Genomic DNA, 27,170 nt, shown 5'->3' with positions numbered 1-27,170 from the left:
TTTGAAATATATTGAACTGTTCCTTCACTTTAGTGTAACAAAAATCATCAGTATGACAACATTCGTTGGTTCCACTTTGCGTAACTGGATTTCCACATTTTTTTAAAGCCTCATACATGATATAAACACAAAGACTTGCATCAAACACGATCACATGGAATAATTACATTAGCAATTCGTTCCTTCATTTATAACCTTGAAACTTATTTCTGACTTCTGCCCTTTCACCGTTCTTGCTTTCTCAGCATAATGAACTTGAAGGGCCTAAAAGGATTCACTGAGATCCAGTATCACTATCACTCTCCGGCATTTCCTTCCATTACTTTTGTCTAATTTTACATTTATTTTGTTTAAACAACGACTAATTGGCACTTTAAACCAGCCACATTAGAACCTTCTGACCTAATAAGGTACAGATGTTGGTTATTAAAATAATAAAGTTAATCATGAGGACTAAAATGGGATTCATTTGATGCTTGTTATTTTGCCCCCTGTGTGTCAACACAACAGAATTTGTCACCTCAGAAGACACAGATACAGTCCTACTGTAGCTGAAGAGCCCTGTCAGTGAAATACAAAGCAACACAGAGACACGGAAGACGAGTTTAGGAGGAAGATGAGCTTGTGGCCAACTAACGAAAGCTAAAACTTGAACCACAGATCCCTGAGTAATGTTTAACAGCTTTGATTCACATGCACACTAACGAACAAACTGCATATTAAGTGATGCATCGTGATGCAACGAGGCAGTTACAGCCTAATTTATCCAAAAAATTCAAACATTTCATCAGGAACAGGTTCAAATTATGGGTTAAACTGAACAGAATTCATTTTCATTTTTTCACTCATCTGAACATTTCACTGCATCGTCAGCCTCCATCTTTGTTTTTTGATCAGTGTGTTTTCTATTATAAACCCACAGGTTGGACCAGCTTACCTGGCTTCTGGGGCTCAGGCATGTCTTTGTCTGTTTATAGTGATTCCTCTGAAAGCGTCTTCCTCCCTCCTTGTCTGTGGATCTGCCTGCATTTCCTCCTTCATCCCTTTTTATCACCTCAACAGCCCGACCCCCCCCCCCCCCCCCCCCCCACCGGCCAAACACACACACAAACTCAGTACCACTGCCAGTCACTTCATCCTCCCCCCAACAAGTGGAACAAGGAAGGAAGAGAGTGACAGAATGGCTGTCACTTGAAACCTTGGCAGGAGCTGCAGGGCTTTGAGGAGGAGAGGGAAGACACCATGAGGGGTAAAAGCGGTTCAGAGCCATAAAGAAAAGTCCGGCCCTCGGGAAAACCTGCCAGCTGATTAACTCATTAGGCCCTGGAGGCAGAACATTAACAAACTGACTGATGCTAATCAGCTCTGACTGACAATTCGATTCAGTGATGCTAAGCGGCCAGCGTTTAACTGAGGAAAAAAAAAAAACATGTTAAATATCTTTCAGGGGGTGGGGGTTGTTGCTTTCACAGCAGCACCGACCTAAAGAGGATGAGTTAAGAAATAAAGATGATCAGAGATGAAAATGAGAGCAAAGCAGCAGCAGCCTTTCCTTCCTATAGGCTCTGACAATCCTATTTGTTCTCCAGCAGTCGAAGCTGTCAGCAGGGTGTATTTTATGGGGCTGGAAGCCCTCGGTACAGGGATGTGAGGAACAAGGTCAAACACAGTGGAAGGAGGTCGCTGACCTTATGAGTTCCAGAGGAGGTATAAATTTCCCTGCAGACACACACATACATGTTTTTACACTGATCGTTTGCCACAGATTTCACATGCGCTGTGGAATAAATATATATTCATTACACGTTAAAAAATAAAAGGCTGTGCACATATGAGTGACAGAGGCGCGATTCTAAATGACAATGCAGCCCAAATATGGATGTTACAAACATCAGTGTTAAATTATGCATTTAAGCCGCTTTTCACTTCCCATTCAGCCGTCCCTTTTCTGAATTCTGCGCTCGTCTCCTTGCTTGCCCAAATTGCCCAGGCAGCTATAACCTTGACTATAACAATAAACATTCTTTGAGACTTTAATTTTGGAGAGAGAACTTAAGTCAGAAAGCGAGGCAGAGATTGAAGAACAGCTATTTAAGGCAAGTGCAACTTGAGATTCAGATGTTCAAGGAGAACAAAATACCCTCGAGGAAGATTATGGAGGGCTGTTTGAATAGGACATAAAAGGTCCTTGAGTCTACTGTATACTCTAACTTTGCATTACTTGACTTTTAAGCAGAATTATCTTTGATAAATCTTTTTGGTACGTTCACAGCTCATCAGTGGTGATTTATACTGTGACTAAACTGTTTGAATGGGTTGAAATTATTCCTATTTTGTGGATTTAAAGTGGATATAGGAACCTAACTATAGGTGTCCTACATGATCCAGTGAGCCGCTGCATAGGATGACTCCAGAGTTATTTAACGCTTGCATTAGTTAAGCCTCACTGAAGTACACGTTAAGCCAACTGAAGCAGGTCCTCTCCATCTTTACCGCCACTTTCCCATAACTGGTAGAGCTTAAAGCTGTCAGTGGGCAGTATACAACATTAAAATTCAATCATTTGTACTATTATTATTTTTAAGACTAAGCTAAATTGACAGCTTAACATAATGTTTAATGGATCAAAGCAGTGAAGAGAAGGGACAAAAATCCAAATGGTCCACTAACGTGTTGTAAAACTGAAGCAAGCTTTGTCAATACTTTCTTAAACAGCCAGGCCTGATTTGGGTCAGCTCCATGCAAACCTGACAAATTGTATAGCATGCTCCCTGATTATCAAGGTTGTCCCATCAAAACATGCTAATGAGGTTTTAGAGTCTATTTTCTGCTTCAGACTGCAAGTGCAACTCTGTGAGAATAGTTACTTTGACATAACAGTTAAAAAATTGAGGCAACGTTTTCCGATCAGTGTTTAAGAGCTGGGTGAATTGTTTTGTTTTGTTTTAACAGGGAAACTCACTAATACATGTCAACAGTCAGTTTATGAACCACATCAGACTTTAAATGAGTAACATTTAGAAAGAAAATTGACCAATTCCTCCGTTCGGTTTTCTGCCTGATCCACTTTAAATGATTACTCGTGTATGCAAATGTGCTGTTGTTGTCCCTATATTTGGTGAGATTATGTTTGATATATGGCTGATAGAAACAATCATCCGTGCTTTGTGATGTGATTTGTATTGGTCCATCGACTCAGACATCGATTCAGACATTTCAGATTGATGATGGTTTCTCACTCTGAAGCAAGTGTTGTGTAGGACCCACAGTGTTGTGTCTCCTCCCGCACTGTGTTTAGCTGGTCCCTCGTACCGTCACTGGGGTCATCACGGTGATACAAATAAAATAAGATGTGACACATGAGACACTGATCGCTCAGTTCAAATAAAACTGGGAGGGATGAGCCATTTTCGCACTGCGGTAAAATATTGAAAACAATTTCGTGTTTATTCTTGTAACTGATTGATTCATGTGATCTGTTATTGGCACCACAGCAGGCAAAATGGATTACAAAAGACTCTGTCTATCCTTTAGGGCTTAAGAGAAAATTAATTTTCACTGATTGACCCCAAAATGTGGGCGTATCGTGTGCCGTCTTACTTAAAACTTAAAAAAGAAAGTCAAGATTTTGTTGACTTTCTTTCTCATTTTTCACAATGCTCCATTTTTAACAGCACACAGGCAGACAGGACATGACAGCGTCTTCCTTCAAAGTGAAAGTCCTGTTGTCTTTTCACATAAATATACATGCTTTCATATTTGACTAAAAATAGTAAGGTGACACCGTTGTTTAGGGTGGTGACAGAGAGTAATGGGCTGTCCCAGTAAGGGAGAATAGATACTGTATGGGCCTGCATAGTTTCAAAGGCAGAGCCCGGGGGGAATCACATGCTTCAGTCGCCATATGCTCCATTCAGAGCGCCCCCACCCTCAAACTGAGCACGAGCCCAGAGAGACACAGGCTGTTTCCATTCAGACAGTAATGTGATGACAATGATGTGTCACAAGTCCATCAAACACTCAATAACTACACAAGATGTCCTTCCAGCTGTAATTTAATGAACAAACCCAGAGGAAACCTGGTGATCATCACCTGTTGTCCTTTTTTAGTTCTCAATATTGTTCATTGTTTGAATATTTCATGTGGTCAAAGGCAGAAACAGCATTAATAGTATCAAGAAAGGCCTTTTGGACATGTAGAGACGTTTTTTTCTGAGACATTAGGGAAAACATAAATCCTCTTAGTGGTTTGTGTAAACTGTAGTTGCTCCCAGACAATGGGATGGCTGATTTATCCGCCCAAAACAGGTTTTAAACTGCAGGTTGTCACGACCGTTATGGAGCCACGTCTCCCCTGTGCTTCATTTTTTTGCCCATGTTTTTGACCTCGTCCAGGACATTCCTGTCATCATCAAATATGTTTGATATTTTAGTCAGTGATCTTCTAATGTGAGCCAAATTGTCGTTTTCGCAAATGTCAAAAGAGAAATTATGCTGGACAAGGTGTGACGCCGTCCAACAAAGTAATTTTGTCAAGACCTCTGTGTGAGTGAACAAAAAAAAAGAGGTGAAAACAAGTTTGGTGTCCAAAAGGACATTAAGTCCTGACTTCTTGATATTCTAAACTTCAAAGGATTAATACTAGATTCAAAACTCCTTTTCAGCACTTTGATGCTGAAATGCTGGAGTTTAAAATGATGGATGCCTTTCACTTGTATCCACAGAGGTTTTATTGCATGTCAGCAGAACTCTTCAGCCAGGAATAAGCATTGAGAAATAAATCACATCAATCACATTTGGCAGAAACCTGCTGCTCCTCCTCTCTTTTTTCTGGCTGTGATACTTTTTAAGTTTTGGCTTCTTCTGGGCTCAACCCCCAGTCAGAGAAGTCACACACATTCTGGCCCTCGGTTGACCCCTGGACTGTTTAACAGTGTTTTGGCAACTGTGAACCCAGTTAAATTAGTAACTGAAGCCAGGATCCAGTGCACGCGGGCTCAAAGAAGAAGAACAACGATCCGTAAATTCTGGTTTGGAGGTGCAACATATCATAGCCTGTGCCCACTGAGCTCGTTAAGCTGTAGGAACTCTGCTAACAAACCAAGGCCTGAGTCGCTGCCATATTGAGGAGAAAGCTTCCAGAGTTGTGTCCCAGTTGTATGCTTCAAACCCATTCGAGCTGTACTTGGTGGATTAACAATTTCAAAACAGATCGTCCAGTTTAGTACTGACCTGATCACACGTAGACAGCATTAATTACAGGTGTGACTGAACCCAAAAACAGCTGCAAACGCATTTGATCTAATTCATGATGCTTAATTCAGGGATGTCAGAGTGCCTCCACAAAATAAGTGTGCATTTGAATGCTTTCCTCCATTGTAAATCAGCAAGTACATTTAATAAATAACTATATTTATTTTCTTCTTTTTCTTGCATTTATACCTTCACTCAACAGGGATAAGAAAAAAAAAGAGAGCGACCCTGTTGGGACTCAAGCCTGGGACATTGCAATTACATGGTCGGAGACTCAAACCCCTTTGCCACCAGGAGGTTGCTGCTTGCATGCAATTTTAAAAGCCTCCCAGGTACTCTTGGGTACAATAGCTGCGCCTGTGCGAAACAACTTGGAAAAGGTTTTGGAGACTGTACTGACCACAACACATGAGTGGTCACGGTTTCCCACATATTAAAAAAAAAAAAAATTTGAGCAGAGAAGTGAAATCCAATCACAAGAGGTCACTGGAGACACATGTGAGACACATTCTGATCCCAGATGTGAACAACAGCCCATCCCCGATGGAATGAATACACAGTGTGGATGTACAGTAAGCCACTGATGTAGGTCTTGAAATCTGTGCAGCGGCAGTTTTCTGCTCTGAATCACCACAGATTTACTCCTTAAAGGGACATTTTGGTAAATAAAACTCAGAAGTAAAATATAGAATGCTGACTAAAGGATTTAAAAAAACAAGAACAACCCTCTTCATAACAGGACATAAATATTTATTGTTCAGTTGATAAAATGGCATTTTTAGAGCTCTTTTGAATGGGGTGGGGATGAGACGGAGGCTGTGGGCCTCTTCTGGTCTGTTAGCAGCCCCTGTTGGCCCTGGATGTGTTAGTGCATCCAGAGTCAAGGTGGTGGTGAATGTTCACAACATGTCCACATGATACTGACTTAGGTACAGACACCTTTTTGTAAAGGCAAGGAAAGTGAAACTGTGTCTGACAGATACTAAAAGTAAGAGAGTAAATTATAAATCCTATGCATATTTTAACTGGAGTTGTCTAAAAACAAAAACATAATTTTAGGCCAAATAGATTATTTGTTTGGATATTCAACAACTCGTCTTTTAGGTAAATTATCCTTCCTGTTACAACCTTCTTTGCAAACAACCAAAATACAGAACAACACTAAGCTGAAATTTAGACAGCCCAAAATAGAAATCAGAAGTGCTTTTATTTTCCAAGAAAACAAAATTGCACGCGCAGTTGCAGCTGACAGGTTACAAGACAGCAGCACAGATCCAGACCTGGTTCATTAGTTGAATTCCGTCAGCAGACAAAGAAACTACTGTACATACCAAAATGCTAAAAATACAAATTCAAAGACTGAAACAGTGTTCCTGTGCAGCAGCGCTGGCACAGTAGATGACAACATGGCTTGTTCAAAAACAGACAGAAGTGAAAAGTAAAGTAAGTTGATATAAAATTGAGAGGTATGCATAAACAACATACACGCAAGTAGGTCAACACAAACCTTAAATAGCTCAGCGTGAACAATTAAACCCTCAGTGCGTGTGTAGATAACATTTCCCTAGTCACCTGCATTTAAAGCTGTCAATCATTTAAGCCATGAAAGGAAGATGTAAACAAAGCTTTGTGATTTCAGGCTGATGAATCCATGTCTCAGATCAAAGCATAAAACATATGATGAAACTCAGAAAAATACCTTTGTTAGTCTTTTGGATCAAAATTTAATGGGAAACTAAAAATTCAACAATTAATTTTAGTCAGATGAACACAACCAAAATTCCTAAATGACCATTTAAAACATTATTTTACAAAGAGAAAAGAAAGGAAACGGAAAGAAAATAGCCGTTGTTTTATTATGAAAAACACCGGAAGAGCAAATATAGCTGTAGTACGTCTGACGTTGCCTTCCATTGCTCATTCCTGTCAAAATGGCTCGTCTACTACCATTTAAATTTGTTGTTGTTTTTACGGTTTTGTTCTTCGTATGCATGGATTTCGTATGTTGTAATAACGGCAGAAGGGTGAGTGTGAAATTTGAGCAGTTTAACGTTAACATTTGACAACAGCGAGGCGGAAGCTGCACCTGTTAGCTGTGTGATTAGCATTAGCTTTGCGTGACCTGCTAAAGGCTAAAGGTGGGTTTTTTTATTTTTACTCTCAGGTTGGTGATGCCTTGGACACTGAGTTCAGTGGTTTCTCTGTGCCTCTTGAACACTCATTCGAAGCCGGTAAGAAAGTGTTATTGTTGTTGTATTATGACTATGTGCTGTAACACGTTTTTGCTATTGCAGGTAAGCTAGCTAGGGTTAGCTAAACGAATGCCTCATCCGAATGAAGAGAGCTACACACCAAACTCCATTCAAAAATCTGCTATTGCTTCAGTGCTATTTGGTGTGTGTGTGTGTACGTGTGTACGCGTATATACAGTGATTTACCCGTTTCTGCAAAATCAGGTAAACAAATTGCTTTTGAGAACTGCCAGCGTGTTCTGTGAAACTGTCTCTATTTTCAGGTTTATAGCTATTTCCACAATAACAGCAATCACAAGGGCTATGTTTTTATATTTAGATCTATCCAGAGCTATCTGGTCTTAAAGATATATCCTAAAAATTGAAAAATGTAATGAGTACATTTTTGTGATGGAGATTCACTTCCAGTTTGTATTATAGGAAAGAGGCACACATATTATTTGGCAACCATGTAGTCCCTTTTCTATCACCTTTCCCATGGGACATTGGGAAACTGATGCCTAAACAGCCTACCTAAGGCTAAATTTCCATTGAAAAACTGTGGTGTCTGTCCTGTTTTTACAATATGTTGCTCTCCTTGTTCCAGATGATGTAGCAAAGTTTCGAGTACGTGGAGCACTGCTGTTGAAAGCTGGACGGGAGCCCAGTGTCTCACTAAGTCAGAACCAGCTATCAGAGGAAGACAGAACCAAACTGAAGGTGAACAGTGACGATCAGGCTGAAAGGATGTGAACTGACAGCCATTGTAGCCATGGGAAAAATAGATTACTATGCAGAGATGGTGTGGTTCCCTCTGTTTCAAATACATTTTTAAGCTTTTGTTGATGCATTTTTCCACAACCAGACTAGAAAGACTGCACCAAAGAGTTCATCACACATTTATGCAATGAAGACAGCCAAGTAGATTTGAGTGATTGAGTAATCCGTAGTCAGAGGTAGAGGTCATACAGAAAATTTTGAATGTGCTCAGAAACCTGCATCTCTAACATGTTTGTTTGGACGACTCCACAGGAAGTTGCTGCAGTGGACGGTCTGTACAGAATCAGAGTTCCTCGTGTTTTCCTGCAGGCGGACAGACAGACAGAGCGGCAGATGGAAGGTTACCTCACAGCGTTTGTCAGAGCCGTATGTATTTCTCTCATCTCAGCCAGCAACTAATCATCAGAAAAAAATATATTTTTTTTTTCGATGGTCCTACAGCCAGCCAGTATTGTTTTGTCCATATTTACCACTTTAATGCTGTTATGCTAAAAAAGATAAGATTTATCTATATGCCCGATATCAAGTGTTGTGCTGTGTCCCCACAAGAAAACAGGATTAGAATATAAATGGATGTACACTTGTATGAAATAATACATCATATAAACATGGGTGATACTAACTGGGTAATATTGATGTCGCTCTAAGGTGAACCTGTTTTCTCCTCTGATCTTCAGTGTGCCATGGTTGAGTCCCACCTGAGCGATGCAATCACCCTCCACACCGATGTCTCTGGGTATCTCATCGGTGTCTCTATAGTGACATTACCTGGGGCCTGCAGGGGCACTGAGGTTGAGGATGAAGTCGATCTGGAGGTTTTTAACACCACGCTCCGTGTCATGGCGCCTGTTAATGCCCCTGGGTCAGTTCTAAATTATGTGTCTGTTAAATATTTTTTTCTGAGTTGTATACCTGCTTGTTTCTCAGTTTTATTTTCGTCCTTTCCATCTCAGCTATTCGTTAAATCTGCTCTGTATGTTAGCTCATTGCTACCATCCATATCTATAGCTGTCTGTGTGTGTAGTGAAATCCTCTTATTTATCTGACAGTAGATTTTTCAAATGCCTTTGATTCAGTTATACTTTATTTTAGTTATACTTTTTACTTTATACTTATACTTTTTTTTTAATTTTAGATCACAGTCTTTTTTTTTTTTAATAAAAGTGGCAAAAGTTAAATTCTCACATGCAGTTTTGACTTAAAAGTGAACATTTAGCCCCTTTTATAGAAAACACCAAGATATGTATTGTGAAATAACATACAGCCTAAAAATGCAGAGGTATGATTTTTGGTCTGTGCCGCCCAGCCCTACTGTGTTTACGTTGGCTTAGCAGCTTCACATAATTTCCCCATTTTAGGTAGAACAAGTCTCTCTGCACCTTTCTGCCTTTCAGATACACCCTCTGCTTTGGGCTTTGTTTGAATACTAATTGCCAACTTTCTTGCAGACCGGAGACGGCTCTGTTCCTCGAACGAATGGAACAGGAATCTGAGAAGAAAGCAAAGAATCCACAAGAGCAGAAATCTTTCTTTGCTAAATATGTAAGTACTCGTACTGAAACCTGCTGATAAGACTAGCAGGCACTGCCTAAAGATTTAGCGTCTGACTTCAGTAATTGGGCTCTGATAATGTAATGTCCCGTTTAGTTAATGAATACATGAAAATGCCCATTTTGCTCATCATTTTTTGTTCTGTCAGACAAACCACAGCTTTTTCTGTGCATGCAGCATGTGTTAAAATACAGTATAGAGTGAACATCATTACTGTGGTTTTCTATCTAATTCATTTGCCAACATTTGTGGCAGAAAAGAACAAATGTCTTCTAAAAAGTGAAAGTGGTTGCACCTTTTTTTGTTTGTTCTCTGTTGGATTCTGTGTTGGATTCACTCGACCCTGTGCTTCAGTCATTGCTGTTTAAAGGAGCTTTCACACCTGTAGTTTGGTTCATTTTACTCAGATTGTTGCCTTTTGGTTCTGGTCCTGTTTGTATTTACACTTGCTTCTTAAAAATGAACCAAGAGGAGTAAACATGAAGTCAAACCCAGACTAAGTTTTAACCAAACCAAACAGGTCAGGTGTGAAAGCACCCCAAGTCGTGGTTTGAGTCCGAGCTCTGTAGTGCCGTGCTTCCCTATGTGATGCTGTTGCCTTCAACTGAACTAGTCATCCAAGATTATTCTGTTCACAAAGTTCAATTTTAAACTTTAGAAACATAAAAACGAGTCCTGTTTATTTAAAAAAAAAAAAAAAAAAAATTCCGACCTGTCAGTTGAAGTAAAACCGTCTCCCTGTCCCGGCTCCGTGTTTGGAAGCGTTTCCACAGAGAACCCGGTCTCGTACCCTCTCGCTCTGTCCTGGTTTGCACTGTGTTGTTGTGTGTACCTTGCCATGTTCAGTGACTTGTGTTGACTGTGCTGTGCTGCATCCAGTGACGGTGTTTTTGACTTGGTGCTGTGCTGTGTTCCAGTGGTATTTGATTCTGGGAGGTGCAATCTTCCTCATGGCCACCAATTCGGCACAGCCCCCAGCAGGGGGAGGCAGAGAGCAGAGCTGATTCCCACTGAAGTACTGTTTTCTTTCTTGTGGCTCCTTCTGTTCCCCTCCTTCCTCTGTCTGTTAAGTTTTGGATTTAACTTTTAAGCAGTGTAACTAACTGAAAACCACTCCCTCCTTCCCCCTCGGCCCTTCTTTTCCACTCTTCCAGGTTCAAGGCCAAATACACTTCAGTCTGAAATAAAACTCCAATTTTTTTATTTAATTTCACATCACTGTGTATGTATGTATCCATGCTAAAAGAAATCCTAAATTTGAATTGTTAGTGCGAGTATGTTCAGCGTGTGTTTGGTGTTTGACCCTGAGGTTTCTTCTTTATTCTACAGTCTCTCACCCACTTTCACTCTTCACCTTTTCTTCTCTTTTGTTCAGAAAATAATTTGAACCTAATCTGGGATGACCAATCTGGAACTATTGAAAAGACACGTCAGTGATCACAGTTAAATTTCTTATCCTGAAGACAAAGATATTGTTATATTTACCTCGATTTCTTTTTTCCTTGTCTTCTCCAGTGGATGTACATCGTTCCTCTCGTTCTTTTCTTGATGATGTCTGGCGCTCAGGACCAATCAGGAGGAGGAGCCGGGGGCGGAGCAGCCAATGGAGGTGGCCGATGATCAGCACGCCAACATTTTTTTTGTTTTTGGGAAGGTTTAGCTAAAAATAATTCTCTTGAACAGTTTTTAATTGCTGTACATAACGCTATTTAAGGAAACGTCTGTGACACACACGACTGAAACCTGTACAGTAGAGAGGAGATATTGTGCCGTGCAGATAACTGCATTTTTAATACTAATGTGAAAATAAAGTATTTATTACTTGAACATTTTTAGACTGTATGTTCAGCTACAGGTTCTGTTTTAGTTTTAGGCTCAGATTTAGTACAGTAAAATGAAATTATCGGTAAGATACATATACAATAATCAGTAGATTTGTATTTATAGAGCAAAGTTCTGATTAGTGAAGGGAAAATCAACGTTTGCGTGATACTGAGCCACCTACATATTCTTGAATAGTGATTAATCACAGTTTTAGGTTATTAACTCTAATGATTAGAGTATCACAGTCTCTAAAATGAAATAAAGCTACAGTGGCTTCGGAAAGTATTCAGATTGATTCCCATTTTACACACTTCATTGTGTTGTAGATTTAATTTCGTATGGATTAAATTGTCGTTTTGCCCATCAGTCTACACTCAATAACCCATAATGACAAAGTGAAAATAGAAGCACCATTGGAAGCGATCACAGTCTCCAGTCTTCTTGGGTAAGTCTCTCCAAGCTTTGCACACCTGGGTTTGGGTGGGTTATCCCGTTCTTCCTGGCACAGCCTCTCAGGCTCCATCACTTTTGATGGGATGTCTCTGTACCCCCATCTTCAGTTCTCTGCACAGATCTTCTTTGGGGTTCAGGTCTGGGTTTTGTCTGGTCCACTCAAGGACACTCACACTTGCCCCCAAAGCTCCAGCATTGCCTGCATCAGGACGTTGTCGTGCTGAAAGTTGAACTGTTGCCCGCAAACACTGAAATTTGAAATCATACTTGGAGGAAGGAAGAAGGAGAATACAGCTTAACCTTTAACAGACAGTCCAATCCAAACCAAGGGGCGACAACCAGTCTGTCTGTGGTCCAGACTCTGGCCTTTTTTGGGGAGCTAACGTGAACATCTGTCTCTCTGCTCCATCACCCTGCCACCGATCTGTGTATTTATAATCATGAGTCAGAGGAGGGAGATCACAGCTCCACAACAACACGGCGTTAGAAACAGAATGTCCCCAAAATCCCTGTGTCAACATCGCCTCTCCTCTTCCTTACGTCAGTCAGTCCGTCTGGCTGTTTTTAGTCGCTGTGTCCAGCTGTGAGGAATATCCTCTTATTTTAGGAGGCTCAGCGTTGAGCTTCATCACTTCAGTGCCCTCTGCCCCGGGCCTATCACCAGTGAGACCTTTCTCAGAATGACCCACAGAGTCACACAAGCACACGCCGTCCTGTTCGGTGACTGCTTTCCAATCACCTCCATCTGCTATCTTTCCGTACAACATGAGAAATAAGGTGGTAACAACAGCTGAGGGAAAGAGGAGAGTTTGGCTGAAGTGATCTGGATGACAAAAGTCATCTGTTTGTAAAGAGATCTGCTTCTGTCAGGGCGGGGCAGAGGTTAGACTCGGAGAGAAGCTTATTCCGCTGTAAAATCACACTCTCTGCTAAATGTGTGCGAATTCATATTTCAGCATAAACACTAATGAATCATGGGAGGCCTATCAGCATGGACTGTGATCTATGTCTGTTTACCAGGAAGCTGGACGACACTGAGACGCGTGATTGTTGTGATCTTGTGGAATCGCGTGTGTTTGCAGTTACATGGAGTCCACACGTGAACATATGTTGCTTTCAACAAGCGCATAACAGATTGGGAAAAACCTAAAATTAACACAAACATAAACATCACAAAGTTATATCCAAGTAAAACAGATCTAATAATTTATAATAATATTACAATGACTGACACGTTCCCTGTGAGCATGTATTGGATTTGGTGTTGTAGTTTTGTTGTATTGAAACATAACCCTTTCACAATGCTCAGATAATTCATGTTTAACAGTTAATGTTTAAAATAGTGTTTAAAGGAGCTTTAAGTCCTTAAATTTAAATTTGTTTAATCACTGTACTTAAAACAGAATGGTTAAAGTAACTGGTTCCTGAGTCGTTGCCATTAACAGGTATATTCCCAGTTTTATGTCATAAAGCAGTGAAGCAACTTTAACCCTAATATTTACCAGCCTAGTGATAAGTAATGTGCAGGAGGCAGAGATCAGTGGAATCATTGTAAATGTTAATGTTAATGTTGTTAATGTTAAGTGCTCACGATGATAAAAGGTAAAACCTGTAACTGAGAAATATCCCAGAAAATAAACGTGATGGAAGAAGAGGAGGGGAGGGAGGCTTACATACATGAAACAGGCTGCCGCTTGCATAGCAGCAATTACTCATAAATCTCATGGCTCTCTGTCGCTTGGAGACCACCAGTGTCAGCATGACACCATGTGTTACACAGGACACCCCCCATACCCCCTGACATCTTGTGATTTAGGGGCAGTAACAAGGTTTATGTTGCACTGAAGCTGTGGGGGGCAAGTTGATTTTGGCCTGTCGTTTCCACATTGTAAATCTGGACACTTTAACCGTGCACAGTTTATAAAAGACGCTAAAGAAAGCTGTGATCTTCATCTAAAATATGTCCCCTCAGCCCCGCCGCACCTCACCCCACTAAATAGTCCAGACGGCAAAATGTCTTCTGTTTCTCAGAGCTGCTGTGGTTTCATTAGGAGAAGAATGAATGCAGATTTGGTTATCCAGCTGTCCAGTACAGTTTGGGCTGCTTGTCTTGTTTCAGATGTATGAGAGTTGTTAGCAGATATTTCCCCTCTAAACTTCTCACATGATTTAACTTAAAGGAACTGTTTGAGGTTTAAAGGTCCAACATTTCCCAAAGACAATCTTTGCGGCAGAACTTTGTTCTTTCTCTATTTTATTTTTTTCTTGTGAAAATAAATTTATAGATGGACATAAACACACTCCACTGTGTTCACACACGGAGCCAAACACCTATGGACAAAAGGGAAGAGAGGGAAGTGAGAGGGAGGAAGCACCTGCCCTGTCAATCAGAGCAGAGCCAGGGCAACTACAAGGGAAAGTCTTGACAGTCCCTGAAAAGCATCCCAGCGAGCCTTCACAGATTACAGCCTTAAACTCGCTGTATCCCCTGCTCCCAATCATGCTATACATTTCACCATAGCACCAACATGTTAACATGTAATGAAGTAACATGATAGGACATTTAATGACCGAGCCGGGTGGTAATGTACACAGGAATATTGCATGTACAATGTTGTGCATAGTGCCCCTAAACACACCCAGGGGGTCATGGTACAATACTATTTAAGCCCACTCACTGACAGCAGTAAGCAGCAGGTGTTGAAATTTGTTTTCATGCCTCATGTGGAGCATATATGAGGTATTATAGGAGCTGGCACTAAGCCGGTAGTTAAAATTCTCCTTCTAATGGCAGTGAGACACTTTGTCATGACATGAAGTTATTTCCTATTAAGTTTTATCAATCATGACGAGCCAGTTCAGGAAACCCTCCAGACCCAGAGTGCTCAGCAGAGGCCGCTCACACGTGACCTACAGCCTGCTACGTTTCATGATAATCTGAATCTTTATTGCTTTTCATTTGTTCAACAAATCAACAGTCTGTGGTCGCTGATAACAGGAGAGTGAGAAAGAAGCATTTTTCTCGTTTTAATTTAGGAAGCAAAAGAAAAAATGTAGAGGAAACTGCAAGAAAGACTAAAATTAGAACTGTGAGGAAAACACTGAAAAAAACACTGAAACACAAATGTTTGATTGCTTTTCAACAAGGTTTAAATTTAATAATATTTTAAATTTGAATTTAATATGCGAGATTAAGGCCTAGACACAAGACAGACTTTTAAGCACTCATAACTAATGCGTCAATTCTCAATTAAAAGTGGTTATTTGAGACGACTGAAAGGAGATGTCGGCACACAGACTAGTTACGTGCTGTTATTTTGAAGCCCTGACTGCACCAGCAGTCCAATACACTTTGCCCCAAGTTCTCTGCCAGGGTGCAGCTGCTGATTGATGGGATCTGGGATTGATGACAGCTTCCCAGTGAGTAGCTGGCTCCCATCTTAAATACTGACTCCCCCCCCCCCCCCCCCCCCCCCCCCCACTCTCTGCAGAGAAACAAACACCTATAGCTTGTGTCAGGGTCAGTTTAAGTTGCAGTTTTAAAATCAGTGGCCGTTCGTTCTTGGGTCAGAGTTCGTCATGTTGCTAAGGTGACAAAACAAAACACAAGTGTACCCGCCATGTGAATTCAGGCACCAAAACGTATAGAAATATTCCAGAGATGTGGGCGGCACATTTGACCCGCTCACTGCAGAATTTTCTTCTTATTTGTTAAAAATACCAATATTTGTTTGTGTTATTTATGAATTTATTGACTGTGTTTGTGCAATCTCGGGTATGTACCTCACGCACATGCTCAGTCCATGTGTATGCAAATGAGCACGCATACTTGGGATATACTGGGTATTTGCTTGTCTACATCCATCTGGTCCCTAGAAAGGATCAGGAGTTTCATGTGACGGGACTATCCCTTTGGGTGACTGTTACATCCAACCAAAACTTATGCACATTCCCTCCTCCCTCCTCAGTTTACCCCCTCCCCACTCATTTGGAAGTTAATAAGAGAGACCCTCCAGAGACCCACAGGCACTACTATCACAAGATCTCCCCGTCTGAGGCCAAACAACGCTGTGAGCATCAAGGGAATCATGCCTGTGCCCAAGAAAGCAGGTAAGAAACTGTTCACACCTGAGTCTCTGTGGGGACCTATGAGCAACATTACACCATGTGGCTAATGAGCCAGAAGCATCATCTGTCTGTCATTCATCATTGAAATTAGTTTATAATCAGCATTGGTAACTACATGAAATAAAGAACAGGGAATTTTTTACTTAAATTTACAGTAAAACATAGAAGTTAAAACCTGTGGTGTTTAAACATCAGGGGTTTTTTTTGTGATCCTGTGATTCAGATGTGAGTGTGAAAGCATTTGATTGCCCGGATCCCAACACGGACTCACGGTTCAGTTTCTATATTTAATCGTTCTTGTACTTTTCTGAACATTTTCTTTTCTTTTGCTTCCTCACTGAAATGTATTTGCATTGCTGTTGCATTTGCATAGATTTCTTAAATACTCATACAATGACTGCAGAATACAGAGACGCAGTGTGCTGTATAATTTCAGCCTTTTTCATTCCACTCAAAATGTGTCACAGCTTGAGCAGGTACAACTTTATTTATTGCTTGTCACAGTGTTTTATTACCCATTTATTACGTGTTTCGTATGTTGTTTATGTGATGCTGGTGAGTTACTTCATGCTGACCATTGCTGTAAGTCAGTGCAGAGCCAAACATCCCTCCTCACCTTGGATTCTGTTTTCTCTGGGCCATTAATCATGTCAACGAAGAGAAGGAAAGAACCCGTCCCTGAGCGGTCACAGTTTCTTCTGCACTTGTGCCGCCGCTTGCAGAATTCCCTCCCATGTCAAAGCCTCATCTGCAGTTTCAAAGCTCATATTTCTGCCTGCCCTTCTTGTTTCTTCCCTTGCGCCATGTGACACACCTGCCTCAGCAGCCTTTTCGTTGCTTCAGTCTCTTTCTCTCATTCCATTTGAAAATCCTTTGTGCCTCTCCTGCCTATTTTAGATATTTCTGATCAGTGCTCAGTGTTTCACATTCCATTATACCCTCCATAACTCAGACGACCTCCCCCTCACCCTCCTCCCCAAATGTTGCTAATCCCTCCTCTGGCAGCCACAGTAATGAAGTGTGAAATTCTGCGCAGTAATTCAAGTCCCAAAATGTAAAGGCCCATCTGTATTATTTATGGCTGTTTGATTCTGTCATTGTGTGTCGTACGGCACCCCCGGCCTCTGCACTTTGACTTCTCCTTAAGGAATTAGTACCATCAAAAGTTTATTTTGTCACCATAACAGAAAGATAATTGATAATTAGCTAATGTGTTTAGCTGATGTTGTTTGCATAAAATATAACAAACATGACTGAATAACATATTTCATGTGACATGAAGATTTGTATTTTACAGATCAATCATTCTTCTTCTTCTTGTATTTGCCCTTTGCAAAAATGTTCCCCCTGAGCTCGTCCTTCATCCATCTTCCTCCCCATGTGTTTTATTTACTTCCCATCTCCATCTCACATTTACGCCCAGCGTCCACAGGGCGTCCAGCCAGGGAGTCTTGACACTTGACAGGGACCAGAGGGATGAACTTGGGCCCGCGCCACCTCCGCTCATCTCTCTCCATCCTCCTCATCTCACTATCTTCTGATCTTGCTGCCTCAGTGGGATATGTTGAACCTGATCTGCTCAGATAATGTAGCTCTGTTCCACTGAGAGGGAACGAGTCTAAGTCCTGACCGTTCAAAACAAACAGCCCTCACGAAGCATCTGGAGATCCAGCGTTGACCTCTTTGGCAGAAGCGCTGAACTGTTCACTCCTTTTAAATGTGCGATTAGAAAGATGAAGCTCATGTTTTTTAAAGTTTGTCATTGGTGCAGACTGGAACCAAAATCCAACACAGATTCATCTCACTGAGAGTTTGAAATTACGCTCGAATCCAGCCCAGTTACTTGTCAGTTTTTGCTCAAACTGTTCCTGAGAAAAATCAGCTTCATCCATTATTCTGACTTGATTCACGAGGTGTCGTTTTTATGGTCCCTCTGCCCTTAAATATTTGTGCGACTCACACCTTAATCTTGCATCCCGCTCCGTCTCCTGCACGTCTCTATTGCTGTGATGTCAAGCCATCAATCTTTTTGAGTATCTGTTTATCACTGTGTGGCTTTCCTGTTGATCCCGCTGAGTGTGGACAGGCAGCCGCAGGGGTTTAACCTCCACAGAGCAGCTGGAGCGCTGGCATGACTCCAGTCACCCCGCTCACTTTCTGCCAGCCTGATAGCTCACTTCAAGGTCACCGAGGTGTTGTAGATGCTAAAAACATCTTATAGATATGAAGATAAATTTATTTACAGGGTAGCATTTCTCCAGACGCCCGTCTTCTAATCTCCCCTCTTGATGCCTTGATGAACCCAGCATCATTCCACGCGGCTTTTCTTTCATCATGCCCCCATCTCACCCGCTGTGTTCCTTTAATCAGGGCGGGAGGGGAGGAAAGACAGATGAAGTGATCTGTCAGTAGCGTCTTTTTGCTCCACCAATTTCCAATGACGACTACATTACCTTCGCTCTGTCCCACTTTCCGCCGTCCTGCCAAATCTCTCCTCCTCTGCTCAGGCTTTGTCCATCTGCTGCTCGGCATCACTGTATGTGCAATGCACTGACTGCTGCAGAGAGCATGCTGCTGAAGTAAGTGAGGACATGTGGACAAAAGCCAAACTCAGATCTGGTCTGTGTATTTAGATTAGGTATTAGAGTGCACATAGTGCTTTAGGCTTTGAAGACGGAGGTGTGGGTTGTTACCTTAAAAGCCAGCTGTTCGCCCTCTCTCCCTCTGGAAACCCCACAATCCCTCTGAACTCATTAACCACACTTAAAAGATTTGCATTCCCACACGATTCAGCAAAAGCGATGCCACCCCCTCCATCACATCCCATGTTTGCAGATGTTATACCAGACCCCCATTTGTCCTCCTGCCCTGGTTGTCATGCCGCTGGCGTCCTCCCCAGCTGAGGGTCATGCAGGGTGGATGGGTTGTGTTTCCTCAGGACAGAACATCCCACCTGAAAGAGCTGACTCTCCTGTTCAGGCACGTGAGAATAAAGCGGTTAAAAAGTTTGCAAAAACAACCCTAGACCTTGCTAAAGTTACCAAAGTATGGCAACTGAACTATGAAGAAATGTATAAGATGACAAAAAAAAACTTGAATATTTCAATTTGATGAAGTAGTGTGGTCACAAAAAGTGGCATCTCAGATTTAAATATTTCAGTTTAATGTCATATGTGTTTACAGAGAGAGTCAGAACAAGCCGAGGACGGGTGTACGTGTGATGTTCTCATACAGTTTGGGGGGAAGATGCTATTTTTAACATTAGATTGGAAACCTATGGGAAAAACTGGTGGGTGAGGTAAAGTATAAGCAAATGTGCCTTAATTTATGCAGAGGAAGCCTGTTCTGTGGCCCACTAATGCATTTACCTCACAGCCATGAGCTATAAGGAAATCACAGTTAGAAACAGCCTTATACGGAGTCAGAGGAAAATTGAGGCTGTTCCGTCTAATTTTGGCAAGAGCGAGGTGCACACAAATCAAGCTAATGTGGCGATGTAACTGTCTGATAGGTGAGTAAGAATGATGAGGAGTTAGTTGTCTGTGTGAAATCTGAGAGACGGTAACATGAGCGTGGATGACCTACGCTGAGGTGGCGACAGATGATGACCAGACCGGCCGGTACTTGTTTTCTCCGAATGTCAGAAGACACAGAGTGACTCACGGACTGGGGGAGGAACAAACGAACACAACAGAGAGATTACACACCAGCCCACAACATGACAAACATGCCCTGGGCGGTGTGAAGTACCAGCATCATACAGAAAGTATATTCTTAGAATGAGACTCCTGCTGTCAGTGGCCATGACGTGTGTCCTTAACGAACGAACGGGCGGCCGGGCCTCCGGATTCCATACGTTGAAACCCAAACCTTGAAAAAGCTGAGCCGACGTTGCACACATACTCCTCTGTGATCTACTGTATGTTGAGAGCAGCGGGTGATTTACTGTGGATGAACGGCGGCCTGACAGAAGCACTGATGAAGGGAGAGGCTACAGAGAAAGATGAGAGGGTTTAAAGTAACTGGCTGGAGTTTACTTGTCAGTGCCATCCTGAATGGTGTTGTGCATTTCATTTTACACAATCCACTGTGTGAGGAATCTCTGGGGCGAGCCCATAAAACATATTCTATATACAGTCTCTATTTGTCACATACACACACACTGTGATGGAATAACACACAATCTCTTTCTTTTCCAGGAAGAAAAAACAGTGCTGCTGCTGCAGAAGGTAAAGAGCAAACACTGAGCACCTCTGCTGCAGTGTCTTTGTAAATTACCAAAGCATAATGAGATCAGTTCATTAAATTAAATAGATGGTGTCATGTAAATTTGATTTTCCACTGATGATAAAGTTTAAATCATCTCCCTCTAATTCTCTCGTTATCTCTCCTGTCTGTCATCTCAGACAAGCTGCCGCCATACGAGCCAAACATCCCTGAGCCAACCACCAGGGCTGACTTCATGAAATGTAAGGCTTTGGTTTTTGTTGTTGTTGTTTTGTTTGTTGTCTGGGATCCACAGTTTAATGTTTACGGTAAAAGGAAACCAGCTCTGCCGCTATCTCCTGTTAATTAAAGACACACACTATTAATTCAGCAAAACAAAATTAAAACTGCTGTGGATATTCGTACCAGCAGGAAATGAACTTCAAAATGTGAAGTAGGGATTTAAAAGTAATTATATTCAGCTGAGTTTGATCAGTGTGGCCAAAGTCAACTATAAAACAAGACTGGACATTTTGAATTGAATTCTCAAATATATATTCAGAGGAACTCAGTTTAACTAGAGGGGCTGAGACATCCATGACTCAAACTGTCCTTTTCTCTTCTTGTCCTCTCTGCTGCCCATTTCTCACATCGCTCTTGGTGTTGTAATGTCATCTGACCAGTTTCTGCTCTCTTCACCTTCGGTTTCCCTTTTTTCAGCTTGCATTTTCCCTCTCCTTTCTCTCAGACTGGCTCCAGCTCTCTCTGGATGATAAAACTGCACAGAAACTGTTGTGGATTTCAGAGGGTGGGTCCAAAGTGGCTCGCACATCTGATGCAGTGTGTCCATATCCCAACAGGCCCGAGAGATACGAACACTCACCACAGGTAGGCCTGAGCATGACAAACAGTCTGAGTTTAGGGAGTCGTCACAGCCGCAGCATTGTTGTCACTGGTCTCGTCTGCTTCCCACCTCTCTGTTTCAGGTGCTGTGTAAGGAGGGTCTACTGGGCTACCGAGGGTACTGGGAGGTGGACTACGACGGCTGGGTGGTGATCGGGGTGGTCAACGAGAGCGCGCCCCGGAAGGGCCAGGACGGGCCCTGCGGCCTCGGGGAGAACAACGGCTCCTGGGGCGTCGGCTGGTCTGGCTCCTGCTACCAGGTCTGGCACAACAGTGAGAACGTGGACGTCCAGCTCCCCCTGTGCCCCACCATTGGAATCTACGTGGACCAGCCCGCCGGCATCATCAAGTTCCTCTTGGTGGAGGGAGAGGGCGAGAAGGAGGTGCGGCTGATTCACAAGTTCAAAGCAAACATCCAGGAGAAGATTTTCCCTGGGTTCTGGGTTGGCACGAATTCTTTCTGCCTCATCCGGAAAAAGGATCAGTGACAAATTAGAGGGTGTAGCCCGCGGGACAGGGGAGGGGTCAAGTAGTGTAAATTTAAGAAGGTGTCAGGAGGGAGATGGAAAGCTTGTGATGTTTGGGGAACAAGTGTCGCCATTGTAGAGCAGAACCGAAGCACGTCATGACATCTTTGTAGATCGTGCTTGCTTCCTCTGGTGCATGCAGAAAGCTTATTCGTGTCATATTATATCCAGAAGTGCACAATTATTTTATTAACTATTGTGTATCTATTCATGTGTTTTATTGAATTTAGAAAAGAGGGAAAGTTGTGTATGTTTTTATTACACACAGGGCTTTGCATGTACTGCAGTGCTTGTTTAACTTTAGGGTCTTTATCTTTTTTATGTGCTGAATGTAGTCAATAAATTCAGTTATTGTGTAATAACACTGACACTGCTTTATTTTTAGCATGATGTCAGGGTTGAGAAGAAATCAGATGGTAGATCATATTCATGACTTGTACAGTAGAGCGCTGAGGCCCCCTAGAGGATTACAACAGTATTGCACCCTCACACATAATTACAGGACGAGTCCTCTCTCTCTCGTGGTGCTGCTCCTTTATTTGAAACATAAAAGTACTTAACGGAACATTTATTTGTTTTTGAAATGTCAGAGATGGACATTTGTTCCTTTTAAATCAACCCATTTCGCTCTCTCTCTCTCTCTCACTCACACACACACACATACAACCACTTTCTCATTCATTCAGTCATTTCAACAAGATAATCTGGAGCAAAAAAAAAAAAAAAAAATACCATCCTCTATTTCTCATTATTGATTTACAATCATTCTATCAGTCAGTGATTCATTGGCAAAAGTAAAAGTACAAACAGGCATGTTATGAGGAGGTGCTGGTGTCCTCCGCTCACATTTTGAAAAAGCCACAAGCTTCGTGTTACGTTCGGCAGCCGTTCCTCTGGTTTCTACCCCTTCTTCTAAGGAATAGATTGTCCAATCCTAATGTAGTGTTTGGGGATGTGTAGTTGCTAGTACTGTGAAATATGTAGTGACTCCTCAAAGCATGTGCTGTTAATTTTGGTTAGTGAGAAATAAATGGAGGTATTAGCTTTTACACTGTTTCACATACTGTTTCACATACTGCCAGCCAGTCCAGGTCATGACAACATCTCTACCGTGTTTCCTTTATCGCTCTAATTCGCTCCCTCTATCCCTTTCTCTTTCTCTCCACTTGCCTCACGCTCTCTCTCAGTGCTTGAGGGAGAAGTCCCCTGTGTTGAGACGGGGCCGAGGCAGGGCCCCAAACATTTCCGTCCCGTCGGTGGCTCCGGGGGCCAGCAGGGCTTTCATACTGGCAGCAATGTGCTCCAGGTCCGCACAGCCCACCTGAGGGACGAACACATAGAGGCACAGTGTGTTAACAGGGAAGGTCTGGGCATCAACGGGAAAATTCAAATTCCTGTTGTTCGTCCACTCAGAAAATAGCGTTTGACACTTGTGAAATATTGGCCCGGCGTGACCTCACACAAATGTCACACGTGCTTTTACATCACATGAACTGACGGAGCAGCAGAATACTGAGAAGTCTTTCCAGACTTTTCCAGACCTGCTGATTTCCTGAGCTTCTCACCAGGTCTCGTAACCTATTATCTGTTTTTTATAATGTCATAACTATTTGACTGCGCTGAGGATTGTTAGTCACAGATACAGTCAGCACAAATAAACACCAGACCTTGTTCCCGTAATTATTTCATAACAGAACTAGAGTGACTGACTGCTGACTGAGCAGTTAGCAGCTAGTTCTCATATTTGTGCCTGTATCATGAAGCTGGTTACACACTAGCAATGATATCAATATATAAAAAAGCTGTAGATGACTGTGGAGATTTATTATACGGGCCTGTTAAATACAATTAGCATTTTGTGCTGCCAAACCAGGAAGAGAAACTTCAGATCCCATGCGTAAAAAAACAGGCCCAACAAAAACAAGTTAATCCCTGTAATTATTACAAGTGAAGCAACTCCACTTAATTACAGAAATGTTGCTACTTGAACTTACTTTCATTCTACTGTTCAGTACTTTTGGCCCTGTAATAAATCCTGCAGGAATCATGACTGAATTTTTTCAGTGATGTGATTGGTCAGTGATGTGGCTGTTAACAGATTTTAATCTGATTTTAACCTGGTGCTAACCTGCTCCGGAGCAGGTGAGCCGAGCAGAATAGGTTATTGTGGTGATCTACCCAGTTACAAACGTAAGCCAGCCTCGTGCTATCAGAAAGCATGATTTAAGCCCAAAGATAGCTGGCTAAGCCACTGATCTCGCTCTGTGATACAGGCTCCAGAACATTTTAATCTCAGCATGGAAACCAGCAGCTCTGTCCGACACTGTGTGAGGCTCACCCGCTCTCCGCTGTTACTGTCTCCCTGAGCAGCTCGGGTTCCTCTGCAGCCCCACACGGGCACAGACACGGGCAGCGAGCGGGCCAGAGCCATGGGGTGGGAGTGACGGGACGAGTACGCAGCCTGACCCACCGCCATGCCACGAGGCGGAGGAGGAGCGTCCTCGCTCAAAGAGCCTAAGACACATAAAACAAACTAATGCAGGTAATGCACAAATATGGACATATGGAGTCTGAATTCCAAACTCGTACCATCAGTGCTCTCCTCCTCCCCATCAGATTCAAAGAACGGCTCACAGTCCCGAGACAGAGAGTCCTCGTCCATTGAGAAGACACCTGAAGCAGAATGATGATGTAAATCAGTGCATTTAAAGTATTTAAAGAGACAGATAAACTGTGTCGCCCCTCACCAGCACTTTCAGTCCCGTAGGGTCTCCTCTCATCCATGTCCTCCTCTTCTTCCTCATCTTCACACTCTTCTTCCAAATCCACAATCCCAGACCTCTGCCTGCCTCTCTCGGCCTCCAGCACACTCTTCTCCCTTTCCCTCTCTCCATTACCATTCTGCCCGGCGCCCTGCCCGGTACCAGCTCCTGAGCTGTAGATTGACGGGTAGCTTTGGGAGTACAGTCTGCTGTTGGGACTGACCCCGCCCACTCCACCGTCTCCTGTAAAGTTCTGTAACAACAACAAAAAAATTCAACATATTATGGGTGTGAACATTTTCATTGAGTACCACAGTGGACTACACAGCCTAAGCAGGCCACTCACCCCCCTGTGTCCGGGGTCAGAGGTCAGGTCAACCACCAGCTTGTTTCCGCCCTCTCCCCCAGCCTGGCGTGTGTGCTTTTGGGCTGTTAGCAGGGTTGTGGAGTGCAGCACGCCGATGTCGTCCATGTAGCGGCGCGCTGACTCAGCCAGAAACCCTTGACCCCATACGTTGTAGGAGAAATCACACTCTCTCGGAAAGGCACTGCTGCTCTCCCGCTTCCTCACCCCATCTGCGTCTCCAGCCGACGACCGGAACTTCTTACAGGCTGTTAGTATGGCCAGGTCGCAGCCTGACTTTTGGCAATAAGCTTCCGCAGCAGAAAGAAGCGCCAGCCAGCTCTCTTTGTGGTTGTCTGGGATCTCGGGCTCAGATAACTGGGTGATGGAGGCCATAATGGTGCTAAGTGCTGTTTACAGCTTTCTTCAATGGACTGCCTTAACGAGAGTAATGCTGATGAAAGATGAGGCGCTCTGAGACTTAGATCAGAAACTTTGATTTGGTTGATTTGGGAGCGTCAAACTTAGGAAAGGACAGTTAAAAGTTAACAGTTACAGTTAACTTTTAAAGACAGTTGACTTTGGTAGCTGTAGTGCATCTGACTTTGTCAGACAGGCTGAAAACTCATTGGAGATTTGTTTCTTCTGTCTTGCTGGTGTTCGGATAGTTTTTGCACCGGTGAAGATGAGGGGGGAAATAATGATCTATCAGGAAGAGAGGCACTAGGTGACTTTAAGATATGGTATATATTTATATATGTATACGTATGGAAGGTGGTGTCCTTACACACTGGAGAGCCAGGGGAGAGAAAAGATGTTGCCAAGTTGCTGGTGATACCTAATAAAACAGAAACATAAAAGAAAGGCAGGGTTTGTGGTCAGACTTTAAAAAAAATGCAAACGCGTGTCATTTACCTTGTGCAGGTTTCTGTTCATTTAACTATGTGCAAACACATAAACACAACCTATAAAAACAAATCTGTCCCCTGACTGTCGCAGCCCCCACCACCCCTTTCACCAGCCAGCCAATGCTAACTACTGTAGCTACTGTAGCTTTGTACTGACTCCGCTCTCTATTGATCCCCCTTTCTGCCGTCTTTGCAGTCGTTTCTGTCTCGGTTTAAACTGCATGCCACGGACTTTTCTGCGCGGTTGCTGCCGCCGCCGCTGCTGCTGCAGCAGCAGCTGCTGTTGTTGTTGATCTTGTTGTTTATTCAGTGTTGTGTGCAACCATTTCATGATGGAACCACATTTCACCTCCATTTTTCAGGCTTTGACAGGAGCCGAGACCCGCAAGTATAAATTACAGAAACATGGGAAGACGTTCACCTACCTGTTCAGTTTCTTTCTTCCACGTTACCAGATGTTTATCGATCTTTAACTCTACTTCTTTTTTTATCATACGTGTTCTACCTTCTCCCACGGTTTCTCTCCCCTAGCTAGGCTCTGCACCAGCAGCAAGCCAGCACGGAGTTATTAAAGGACTTTCCGGTTAAGAATTTCGAAATAAAAGCAGCGTCGATGAACAGGCGTTTGTTGGATTCCCCACCTGTGTAAGATATAGTTACAGTTTACTAATTAAGATTTCACATTAAAACGAGTGATTTCACATGACAGTTTTCTTCTACTCAAGTCTCTCCTTTTATTGAGCTGGATGTATTGATCATCTTTAGTCGGTATTATTAAGGATTCTCCTTGACCATAATATATGAATACGCATTTCTTTTTAGTTCAGTTTCAAGCTTAACCTCGTTTCATCTGTAACCAACATTTAGCTATGATTAATCTATGCTTTTAATTTGAAAGTTGAACTCAGCTCCCATCCGGTTTTGTTTGTGTCAGCCCAACTTGACGCATTTCTGACGTCACCTGTTTACTGCCTTCCAATCGAACGCACGTTGTACACGTGACCAAGCCCTGTGGGCGGGCTCGTACTCGCCTTGTTCTCGTGCACGTGTACGGTCCACCTACTCCTCCTCCCCTGCGCCAACCACCCACCCACCGGCTGCTCACAGGTAACAGGACCACACTTTGTTTCTCAAATAAAGTCTGAGTGTGAAAGTAAACCGGTCACTGCAGCTGTTAGATCAATGAGGCGGAGTAAAAAGTACTGTCGGGTAGAAATACATAAGTACAAGTAACGGTTTTCACAGTAATACTGGTAGTAATATTGACAATATCTATGATGCTTATATACATGCAATACTAT

The 27,170-nt window shown here is 42.6% G+C and overlaps 4 protein-coding genes across 7 annotated transcripts in view; 2 read left to right on the top strand and 2 right to left on the bottom strand.

Annotated features, from left to right (window-relative positions):
• Nucleotides 1–1,034, bottom strand: part of mybpc2a (myosin binding protein Ca) — a 44,495-nt gene extending 43,461 nt beyond the window's left edge. For 2 of the 3 annotated variants that reach the window (XM_041063112.1, XM_041063113.1), the window contains exon 1: nucleotides 938–1,014. In XM_041063112.1, the coding sequence (XP_040919046.1) occupies nucleotides 938–959 (22 nt within the window). In that variant the 5' untranslated portion in view covers nucleotides 960–1,014. Of the gene's footprint in view, nucleotides 1–937 lie in introns of all 3 variants that reach the window. The other variant, XM_041063114.1, reaches the window with a different exon arrangement.
• Nucleotides 1,035–7,129: 6,095 nt separating this feature from the next.
• emc10 (ER membrane protein complex subunit 10) lies at nucleotides 7,130–11,642 on the top strand. Of its 2 annotated transcripts, XM_041062101.1 has the most exons (8): nucleotides 7,130–7,277; nucleotides 7,418–7,484; nucleotides 8,092–8,204; nucleotides 8,517–8,630; nucleotides 8,942–9,126; nucleotides 9,713–9,806; nucleotides 10,733–10,830; nucleotides 11,331–11,642. In XM_041062101.1, the coding sequence occupies exons 1-7, from the start codon at nucleotides 7,185–7,187 to the stop codon at nucleotides 10,817–10,819; spliced, it is 753 nt and encodes a 250-aa protein (XP_040918035.1). In that variant the 5' UTR covers nucleotides 7,130–7,184; the 3' UTR covers nucleotides 10,820–10,830; nucleotides 11,331–11,642. The 2 variants fall into 2 exon arrangements, with proteins under 2 accessions (XP_040918035.1, XP_040918034.1); XM_041062100.1 differs by lacking the exon at nucleotides 10,733–10,830.
• Nucleotides 11,643–11,787: 145 nt separating this feature from the next.
• Nucleotides 11,788–22,317, top strand: zgc:195001 (uncharacterized protein LOC567531 homolog). Its single transcript, XM_041062103.1, has 6 exons — nucleotides 11,788–12,084; nucleotides 16,061–16,202; nucleotides 20,420–20,449; nucleotides 20,627–20,689; nucleotides 21,175–21,314; nucleotides 21,413–22,317. The coding sequence occupies exons 2-6, from the start codon at nucleotides 16,181–16,183 to the stop codon at nucleotides 21,815–21,817; spliced, it is 660 nt and encodes a 219-aa protein (XP_040918037.1). The 5' UTR covers nucleotides 11,788–12,084; nucleotides 16,061–16,180; the 3' UTR covers nucleotides 21,818–22,317.
• Nucleotides 22,318–22,373: 56 nt separating this feature from the next.
• Nucleotides 22,374–26,427, bottom strand: akt1s1 (AKT1 substrate 1 (proline-rich)). Its single transcript, XM_041062099.1, has 7 exons — nucleotides 26,295–26,427; nucleotides 25,749–25,799; nucleotides 24,965–25,666; nucleotides 24,604–24,871; nucleotides 24,446–24,529; nucleotides 24,195–24,370; nucleotides 22,374–23,177 (listed from the first exon to the last, which is right to left on the bottom strand). The coding sequence occupies exons 3-7, from the start codon at nucleotides 25,355–25,357 to the stop codon at nucleotides 23,040–23,042; spliced, it is 1,059 nt and encodes a 352-aa protein (XP_040918033.1). The 5' UTR covers nucleotides 25,358–25,666; nucleotides 25,749–25,799; nucleotides 26,295–26,427; the 3' UTR covers nucleotides 22,374–23,039.
• Between the last annotated feature and the right edge of the window lie 743 nt (nucleotides 26,428–27,170).

The sequence above is a fragment of the Toxotes jaculatrix genome, chromosome 18, assembly GCF_017976425.1.
Source record: "Toxotes jaculatrix isolate fToxJac2 chromosome 18, fToxJac2.pri, whole genome shotgun sequence".
Classification (NCBI taxonomy): Eukaryota; Metazoa; Chordata; class Actinopteri; family Toxotidae; genus Toxotes; species Toxotes jaculatrix.
Note: the sequence above shows the minus strand (reverse complement) of the source record. Positions and strands in the feature narration are given on the sequence as shown.